Consider the following 9,977-nt stretch of genomic DNA (forward strand, 5'->3'; position numbering starts at 1 on the left):
CCTCGACGATTGGTGTAAATTTTATTGCTCTACTCACGGTGTGCATATCCAACGAAACATTCTGTAAAAAGACAATGATCTATAATTTTTTTGTCGCTGGCCATTTCAGTAAAACAAATACAGCATGAGTTATAAAATTCTTTATTCAGTATCACTCCAGTGTGATGAGGGAATTCACGTTTCATATTGTACAAAAAGCGTGCCTTTCCACTCGTGACAAAAAAGTTTTTACGTTAATTTGAGAAGTCAAATTTACACATTTTTTTCCCTAATGATAACTTTTAACCGTTCTAAATATTTGATTTTGTTCCACAGCTAAAAGGACTACCGAAAATCAATTTCAAATTTCTTGGTTTCCACAGTTACAAGGACTACCAAAAATCAATTCAAATTCCGAAGTAAAGATATTTACTTCGACTTCGTCCATTTCCTCGAAATTTGAGATTCCCATAAGGCTCTTCGTAGTATCAAAGTCACCCGTACGTTGTTTTTGCTATTGGGTTATTGTTGGTGAACTTAATAACATTTTATTGAAGTTCTGGAAGATTACCAGTGTTTCTTTTTTGTAACCCAGATGCTATGCTGCAGTATAACAGTAACAAAACAATTATCATCTTTTCTGCTGTGAATGTTTAGCAGGTTTGAAATTCCTTTAAAAAAATGACCTTTTCGAAAAAGTTTGCAACTACTGCCACGAACATGTGCAAGTAGTTGCAGCTTCGGGCTAACATCTCGATAAATAGTATCCGCCAGCCGCTTCCATGGCTGGAAGACTGTGACCAGTATTTTTACAATGCTACCAAGGAGTTATGTAAACGTTACTTTTTGAAGTCTAGTGTGGTAAATTGATATATTGTTGGTATTGAATTGAACGGTAGTTCTCTCGATTACTTCTGTTCAAGATTTTTTGAAGACTTAATTTGACTGTTAGCTGTAGTTTTTGTGGATATTGGTTTGTGTGCTTCCTGGCTATGAATAACACTTTTTTCCGTTTCGCGAAAAGCTACTCCATGACATCCAAACTATTAGAATCAGGAATGTTTCGTAACTGTGGATTCCACCGTTGATTGATGTAACTGTTGGGTGCAGAGGAATAAAGTCTTTGGGGTCCTTGACAAAAATAGGTAGACCAGTTTCAATATTGTAGTGGTCTGCATCTTGAGGTATCAATTGAAAGCTGATGTTTATGAATAATTGGTTTTAACCATTGGTTTCTGAGGATTAGTAATCAAATGATTGCGTAACAACAGTAGGCTTTTTTCCTCTGCCGTACATTGTAAAGGAACTGAAACGCATCAGAAACAATGTTTGTTTCATTTTCAAAATTTTTAGCGCTCGTCTATGGATAAGCTGTGAAGAACACTGATAAGAGTAAAGAAACTGCAATAAAAAATAAACAATTCTAATATGAATTGAAGATTGAAACAAAATGCGGAGTTTCAAGCAAAGAAAAACTGTAGAAAAAATGGTGTCTGATTGGAAATAAAATTAAGCACAATGAAGACTATCGAAGTGTGAAATTTGAAATTCAGTGACAATTTGAAAGTCAAAAAAACGTTTTCCCAATCACTGATTGAAAATGTTTCCATGATAATTTTGTTCAAGTTTAAACCGACTTGAACTTTGAAATGCGAGTGAGTGCGAATGATTTTGTATTAAAATTTTATCTTTTACACATTTACATCTTAAAGATGTTTATTTTGTCAGTAGGCATTGGCACCGGAAACCCTCCAATGGCCTGAAAGATGAAAGAGTAAGAGCGGACATAAGTTAAGTGATTTTTTACTGTAAGTTGAACGAGGTGTCCGACTTTTCCATGCAAAAAAAAATTCAGAAAAAAAATTCGGTGGTTGAAACGCCTGATGTTGATAAACATTTTGGTCTTTCCCATTATTGCCCCCCCCTCCCCCAGCTTAGTGGTGAGATAACCTATAGCCCCCCCAATCATGGTAATTATACCATAATGGGGGGGGGGAGGGCTATAATGGGAAAGACCCAAACATTTTAGGCAGCTAAGTTTGATTGGAAGCGCGCTGTACAAATACCCTCAAAAACGTTGAGTTTATACCAACGAATGTAGTATTTCTACATCTCCAAGAATCCAATTCAATTATTTCCACTAGTGGTATACATCGACACTTGGTGTACAGATTGTGCATGCAATAAAGAACTGTTCTGAAAAGAGTTCTTGCGTATGCACTGTTTCCTTTTAAGTAATTTTGAAACCATGACTCCATATAGTTAGAGTAAAAACAATCTTGAAGTGGTGACGAAAACTGCTACTGCTGTTGAAAACATGGGTATAGTAGGCAGACTGATGCAGATTTTCTTTTTAAGAGGCTTTGGTTTTGATCTGTTTACCATGTTTTGTATTATTGAAATTTTTTTTCGATCAAATTTTTTAGGCTGAAGCTCATTTGTTTCTCATCAGATTTGTGTTCTTGAAATGTTTTTGCTTGGTTTCTTGTAATTAGGGCTTCTAACAAACGTATAAATTCATAAGCTGACAAGCTTTGAGCAATTGCTGGGCCGGAGGTTTCTGTTTTGCATTATATGTTGCAGGTTCGATGACCGCAGACAAAAAAATATTGGCTGTAAATTAGCAGTGGTCGGTCGCCAACCTCCAATTATTTGCGAATATCCAGCAGTTGCGAGTTAAAACGAGTTCTGTAAAATATTCACAAACCGGTCATGTTCTGGTACACATAAAAAATAGTTGCGACTTATTCTGCACCAATTGTCAGTACTTGCAATTTTCAAAAATGTAACAGGTCAGTAAATAGTAAAAGTTATTGGTCAGCATCAGTCATTAGTTTGAAATGCGAAAGCATACAGATGTCGATTTTGTACTAAAGTTTAATCTTTTTTACTTCTTTCGAAGATGTTTGATTTTTCGGTAGTCATCGGCATCGAGAATTCACCTGTGGCCTGAAAGGCCAAAATATTCAAATAAAATTAATTATTAGAAAATGTTTGCTTGAATTTTTAATTCTAAGTTCTTATTTTGTAAAAAAAAAATGAACACCATTGCGAAGTCTGAGATAATTTGGTCTGACTATAGTGCTTACGATATACATAAGATACAGAATCTTCTTGCAGTGTACAGCAAACATCACTGCGATTGAATGTTAGCAAATATACCTTACAGCTTATCTCTTGCATTGTGCCAGATATTGCTCATTCCCGTTATAGTCACCAAACATTTTGGGACTCGAGCGTCTAGCGTCCAATACTAAATGTACAACAGTGACAATAATGTAGACAATTACTATTGTATTTTAAATGAAATAGCTGTCGAATGAAGTTTAAAGCATTTATTGTAGTCCTGAGTGCCTTTTTAAAACCAATTTGAGTTTTAGGTCGAATGCTGAGCGAATTTTTTGCCCAGTGACTTTTCTGAGTTTGGGGTTATCTAAAATGCTCTCTTTCGATTTGAACTATGAGGTGCTATATAACAAGCTCTACTAAAACAACAATTTGAAGCCCCTCCCTCCCCCCCCCCCCCCCAAAAAAAACATCAAAAAATAATCAAGCAGCCGCTGGTCATTCGAGAGCAATTTGTCCGACGTTATTTGCTATTTTGTTTACACGATGGCATTGAATTAAAGTGTACGGGATTGAAGCTGTAAGAAATGACGAAGGAAAATTCAACGATTGCTATTGTGCTGAGATTATTCTACTCTTTGCATTATGCTGTACATTTTATCGTCGTTTACAAATCACGTGCTTTTAAATTATACACACACCTGCTAATATTGTTCTATGTACCTTTAATGTACGTGCTTTTCTTAACGCTAGCTTCTATTTGATTTGTAGAGATTCAGTTAAAGTTTGCTTCTAAAAAATTGTTTTCACATTATCATTTAAAAAAATGATGTATTGCACAGTTTGGTAATTATCTGTGCGCAATTGATGTGGCTTATCTGGACAGAGTTACCTCAAAATCTTCAATTAAAACTTTTCTTCGGTCATAATTCATATTTAAGCTTATAATCGTATCATATTTTTTGAATATGTCTCTAGCTACTGCAGCTGTCGAAAATCTTGGATTGCGTCAATTTTCCTCGAAAACAACCAATGAGAGCGTTGAAGCTCACTGTTTTTTGATAAATTTTCACCGATTATTAAAGTCAAGTAAAGAATTTGCCGTTGATTTGCAAATCAAAAACAAAGAAATCTTACACGCAGTTGTTGCGCTTTACAATTCATGCTTACCAAATATTGAACCCGATGTTTTATATTCCACAGTTTGTGGGAAAAACTCGTGGACTTTGGTTGTTTTACTATCACCAGAAACAGCTTTGGAAAAGTTATGTACTGACAAAAAATGCGAACCTGATTTGGACATTTTAGAACCTAGCTATGGAGTATTACGTAATGTCACGGCGCAAAATTATGTAACAGACAATGCTTTACATAACACAGATGATGGAATTGGGATAAACGAAGATATACCCTTGCATGGATTTTTGAAAGTCGTGCAAAAAACCTACACGGAACTAGAGGAAGAAAAGGCACAGGAGATATGTCCTAATTGTCGTCCGAGTAAGTTTGCTGGTGTTTATTCAGACGAGGAAGATGGGGCTGAAAGCAGTTCAGAGGACGAGTCAAGCGACGAGGAAGAAGACTTCTCGGAAGGGGCTGATGAATTCATAGCAGAGGTGAGATTATATTTAAAAAGCTAACTCGGTTTTTTAAAATCTTTGCAAAAATTAACGTGCCTGCCAACGCCTAAATTGGGGTGCATAAACGGCGCTAAAGCGGAGAACAGGATAAATTGACAATTTTTCCCCGAACGTGTTTCTAATGTCTGTAATTAAATTCTTAATCTTTCTTAGTTTTTAGAAATATTTTTCGGTTGTTTGAAATAAATAAAAATAAAGATAACTTGAAAGATAAACTCGGTTCGTGGTCGCAAGTCTGCTGGGCGTCTTGTTTCCTTATAATAAATTGTTTACGGATTACGCATAATAAAAAAGGGCATTTACATAATTTATTTTCAAATGTCACATGCGCTCCGAAAGGACACCATTGACCCCTATGGATCGTTTTCAGGCGCCTTTGTGAGGAAGAGAAACAAAGAGTTTGTTGGGTGAATGCAGGGAAAAGGACTTACTATGTGTCTTTAAAAACTTCAAATAAAACCAAAGCATAATTCTTGGAGTTAAACGGCAGTATACAGCTTACTAATATCGATGGCCCCAATCAGCTAAAAATAGTTTTTTATGTCTAAGGAACCAATAACATAGTTTTTGAGGACATTTTTAGCAAAATTATTAGCTTTTATTTTCTTTAATTTATCTTGGACTTTTGAAAAAAGTAGGGTCCAACCCTAGCAAGCAGTTGCATAGTTTTCTCAACCTTACTGTGATTGAGCAGTTACTTAGTTTAGGGTAACTAACTTTAAGTTGTTTTTTTAATAGCCGCCTCATCTTCTCAGCCGGCTATTATAGCGCTCCTATTACAATTCAAAGAATTTGAATTGTATTGGGGCGCTGTCTTTTTTTTTAAGATCTGTTCACACATTTTCATGATTTTTGAAGTCAAATTGGAGTAGTGATTTTGGTCACGCCGAAACAGGAAATGGAGCGAAAAAGCGAGTGGTTTTGCGGCGTGAAATTTTTTCGCTCTAATTTTAAAGTAGAGTGAGAATATGGTGTTTGAACAAAAATTCGCTTTATCGGTAGTGATTTTTTGTTCACATGCGGCAATTTCACTTTGATTTTTACTGTTTTTTCGATTTTTTGGATAGGATTTTTTCTAAATGATTTTTCCAATCCATTCATAGTCCGTTCTAGGTCTAGTTTTCTGTTTAGTCAAAGAAAATTCTTTGAATTGTACGTCAGGACTTGTCCTGCTATGTTTTTTTTTACTTCGTCGAATAAAAAATTCTTTCGCTTTACCTCATTTTGCCGCCTTTTCAACATTTTGCGTGATATCTTTTTGACTTCTCTAGACTAGTTTCTCTCTTCTCTCATTCTGCTAAAAGTGATTTTGAACATCAGTTGCTCAGCAAAGCAATTCAAAATGTACAGAGTCAGTATAAAAAAATGAAGTCAGAAGTAGAAACGGGATAAACCCATAAAGCCCAATTTTAGATGCCCGCTATTTGAACGTCGTTCCTACAAGTCTTAGTTACCATCTCTAATGCTTATTGGTATTGATAGTAGCCCCTGTAGCCTCTCTCTAAGAAACAGAAGTACGTTATGTTCAACTACGAAATGCCATCAAAATAAATCGGACTTAAAAAATGTTTTTGTAAAAAAAATCTTTTTTTTTAATCTTTTTTTTCCCGATTCCCTCATAGGCCGTTCTAGGTCTAGTTGTTTGTTGAGTCAATGAAAATTCTTTGAACTGTGCGTCAGGACTTGTCCTGCTATGTTTTTTTAATTTGTCTCCATCGATGGTTCTTACGACCTGACTTCTTGGAATTGACTTTTTCAATGACTTCTACAGCTTTGCAGTTAAAATTTGTGTGCGTGACGACATTTCTGCTTTTAATATCAATTTTGCAAAAGCTCTTTTAGGGCTTTTTCCTGATAGGTTGTATGTGTCATAAAATTGCCAGTCCGAATCTAACCCAAAAAGTCTAGTTGTCTATTAAAGGACTGGTGGTCGATCTGTCTATCTTATTTCTTTAGTTGTTACAAATCATGGAAAGCCACAGGCGTCTATCGTCCAGTTTCAGGAACAAGCGTCTATCGTCCAGTTTCGGCATAGCAATGCGTGCTGATTACATACGCAAGCGTTTTTTATTAGTTTTTGGCCTAAATTAGTTATGGTCATGGAAAAGTTCATTTTCAAGTATTTGCCCAATAAGAAATTATATAAGAAAAGGTTAAAAAATGTGTTCTATGAAGTGGAATTTTTTAATACTGGTTATTTGCTGTAGTAAATGTAGCATTGGATGCTTTTATTTCAGGTTGCGAGACGTCGCCATGTCAGAAACATTTATGCTGAGAAAACGAAGAGAATCAAATTTTCCTCAGTGCATGTTGAAAATCGACTTATCGCCTCCTTAACGTACGAAAGAAGCTTCGCTATTCCAAACGAAAAAGTATTTCACATTACAGTTCTATCTGTTAGGATGAAGTTCAGAAAGTTGGGTTTGGGACAATTTCTTGTGGATGAAGTTAAAAGCAAGAAAGACAAATTCGACACTTTAGCGGTTCTGGCAGACACCGATGCGGTTCAGTTTTTCAAAAAGCAGAATTTTACTCAAGATTATTTGATTTGCTCACGATATGAGGATTTAATTGATACCTGGACCGACTGTGTTATAATGATATATATCCCACCGGTTTTGGACCCGGAGAAAATTGAGTTAGAGAAAGATCTTGAGTTTGTTGACAGGCAAACTAAATTTCTTCAAGATGGGTCTCTGAAGTTGTATCATCAGCAGTTTGGATTAGTTACCCAATTGAAAAACGAGGCAGTTGCCACCCGCAAAATCATTGATATGCAGAAAAAGATAATTCACTCTTTGATCAAGGAAATTATGTCGAATGAAGAGAATCAACAAACTACAACTAGTAGCAAAAACTGAAACAAATTTTGAGTGTTCTATTCAACGTTGCAGAAATAAATGGTTGTACAATTTTTTTTTCTGAACTTCATTTTTTACAAATGATCTCAAGAATTGATACCGTTTCATTGTTCTCAGTCAAAGTTTGGAGCAATCCTCGTACTCGTGTGTCTTTTTTATGTAGAATTTAAGCATAGAAATCCACCAAGAGTAGAGATTCATCTAAATTTTGGTGAAAAGATTGATAAGTTTTGCTTATTTTCTGATTTGAGCAAATTTTCTCGTGGGAAATTTTTCGTGCGATAAATATATTATATCCACCTCATCATCAACATCATGATCGTCATTACCAGTCTTTTCCTAGGCAACTTTATTTGCTTTTTTGCTTGCTGAGTGTTAAAGTTAAAAACCAATTTCGTCTGGTCGTTATAGTTACACTTTTCAATGTTTCTTTCCGCCGTTGGTTTGAATTGAATGTTTGATCGCTGTTGAACGAAAGTATTGGTGACATGTATGTTCTTTTTAATTCAGAGTTTTTGCCTAATCCTTTTTGCGCGTTCTAGAAGATTCTTGGACATCCTTGAACATTCTTGAATTTTGACGCTGGTCGTCATTTTTGAGTGATCTCATTTGCTCTCACTTCGAAGTAAAGTTTGTTGCTGAAATGAAAACAAATGTAGGTTAGCAAAGCACAAGGGTCTGATAGCCGAGTTGTTAAGCTTCTGTCGAGAATGCTGAAGGTCGGTGTTGGAATGTCACAGCATTTATTTGCACTTATGAAAAATTCATTTAGGCTACACCCTCTGAATTTAAGTGCCCCGCCTGTCATTCTAGAGCTTTTTCTCCGACGTTGTAATGGGTTTATCTTCTCTTAACTCATATTTGATGGTTTTTTCAAGTGTGTAAGATCTACTGTTAATATGACGAATTTTATTGAACTTTTGAAAAAATCCAGGTGCGATTGTATTGTTGCTGTAGTCCTAACCTGTTTCGTATCGGGTGTAGGTTCGTTTAAGAATGGGGTGAATTGAACTGTACATCTGTTGCTCTCAAAAAGTTATCTTTCTTAGAATGGCCAACCAGTTATTGAAAAAGTGTGATTTCTTGACCGCTTTGTTGTTGTGGATAGTCCGCCATTTAGCGGGAAAATGTAGTGTCTTGGCCGCTGGAAAGCAAAGCTTTTGTATCTTCCGCTGCTTATTTCAGTTTTTATACCTGCGATAACTGAGTTGATATATTGTTTTGCTCGTAAATTTTTGTCACGGCCTGAACTCGTGAGCTTCAAATCAGCTTTGTGCATTTATTAACGCCGTTTGTTTGAATTGCGGGAGACGTGTTTCATACCTATTGGAGCAGGTTTTTCAGTCACACGAATAGATTTTTTCGTCTCGTGTGGCTTGCCGCTTTGAAAATGACCTTTTCTATCATTCTCTCTCTATCTCTGTTTGTAATTGAGTTTTCCATACTTTAATTGGAGCAGTTGAAGTCAATTGAGGACATCTCAGCCTAATTGTGGGCTATTTGAGGGCAGCCTTCCAGTAAAAAGAACTTTCTTTTTGAAATATGTTTCGGTCTGCTTTTCATTTACATTGTAAGACTAAAGGTCTACAAAACGATCGCAGGTTTTTTCAGATCTACCAGCATCTGTTTGTTCTTCTGCAACATTTTTCTTGTTTTTTTGTTCAAGATATTGCTTTGAGGAAATAGCCTGGCTGCAGACTAATGGAACTTAGGAAAGATTTGTCTTGTTTTTACGACGCATTTTTCTGTGGAGAGTTCAAAATTTCCTTTGTTTTTGAGCCTTCTTGTTGTGTTCGTACACACTTGTTTCTGTGAAAATTTAACTGAAAAAAGTTTTGATTCTATCTCTTGAAGATATCGAAAGGAAGTTGGGCGACATACATGGTGTCGGTGGCAAAATGCGTCTTTCGCGATTGTTTTTTGAGGAAAATTTGAGGAAGATGTCAGCTTGTGCTCTAAACCTATTTGAACGATAAATGAACCAGAAGTCAGCTCTGATGAAGCGCAATTTCCCTCAAATAGCAATCAATTGTTTTCAGCAATGATGGCTCCCCAGCAGCTGATGGCTGCCATTTTTGCACAACAGGAAAAATCTTTCAACTGTCGTTTTTGATTTGAAGTTTAGGAAATAAACCTTGTTCGAAAGATAAATGCAAAGGGTGGTTGTTCGAAAGAAATGCAAAGGGAAGCCAGAAAAAAATAATTTGGTCAGTTTCTGAGCCCTAAAACAAAAACCGATTGCGAGAGAAGGCCGTGCTGATTACTGGTTGTTAATAGCCGCCGTCAGCCTTCTCAGCGGCTATTATTTAGGCGCTCTCCTTTTTTACAATTGAAAGAATTTGAATTGTATTGGGGCGCTGACTTTTTTAAGATCTGGGCACACATTTTCTTGATTTTTGAAGTTAAATTGAAGTAGTGATTTTGGTCACGC

At 36.0% G+C, this 9,977-nt stretch overlaps 1 protein-coding gene across 2 annotated transcripts; it reads left to right on the top strand.

The window, feature by feature from the left end:
- Nucleotides 1–2,585: 2,585 nt before the first annotated feature.
- Nucleotides 2,586–7,656, top strand: LOC142351117 (uncharacterized). 2 transcript variants are annotated; one of them, XM_075403210.1, is made up of 3 exons: nt 2,586–3,257; nt 3,609–4,661; nt 6,923–7,656. In XM_075403210.1, the coding sequence occupies exons 2-3, from the start codon at nt 4,014–4,016 to the stop codon at nt 7,544–7,546; spliced, it is 1,272 nt and encodes a 423-aa protein (XP_075259325.1). In that variant the 5' UTR covers nt 2,586–3,257; nt 3,609–4,013; the 3' UTR covers nt 7,547–7,656. The 2 variants fall into 2 exon arrangements, with proteins under 2 accessions (XP_075259325.1, XP_075259324.1); XM_075403209.1 differs by lacking the exon at nt 2,586–3,257 and having other exon boundaries at nt 3,551–4,661.
- The last annotated feature ends 2,321 nt before the right edge of the window (nt 7,657–9,977 follow it).

This window comes from Convolutriloba macropyga, chromosome 12 (assembly GCF_964194025.1).
Source record: "Convolutriloba macropyga chromosome 12, txConMacr16.3, whole genome shotgun sequence".
In the NCBI taxonomy this organism is placed as follows: Eukaryota; Metazoa; Xenacoelomorpha; order Acoela; family Convolutidae; genus Convolutriloba; species Convolutriloba macropyga.

Bases quoted from the DNA above. Each gene is read 5' to 3' on its own strand.
- LOC142351117 (XM_075403210.1), top strand. From the start codon at position 4,014: ATGTCTCTAGCTACTGCAGCTGTCGAAAATCTTGGATTGCGTCAATTT. The intron at 4,662-6,922 runs GTGAGATTATAT...CTTTTATTTCAG, and splicing joins CTGATGAATTCATAGCAGAG to GTTGCGAGACGTCGCCATGT.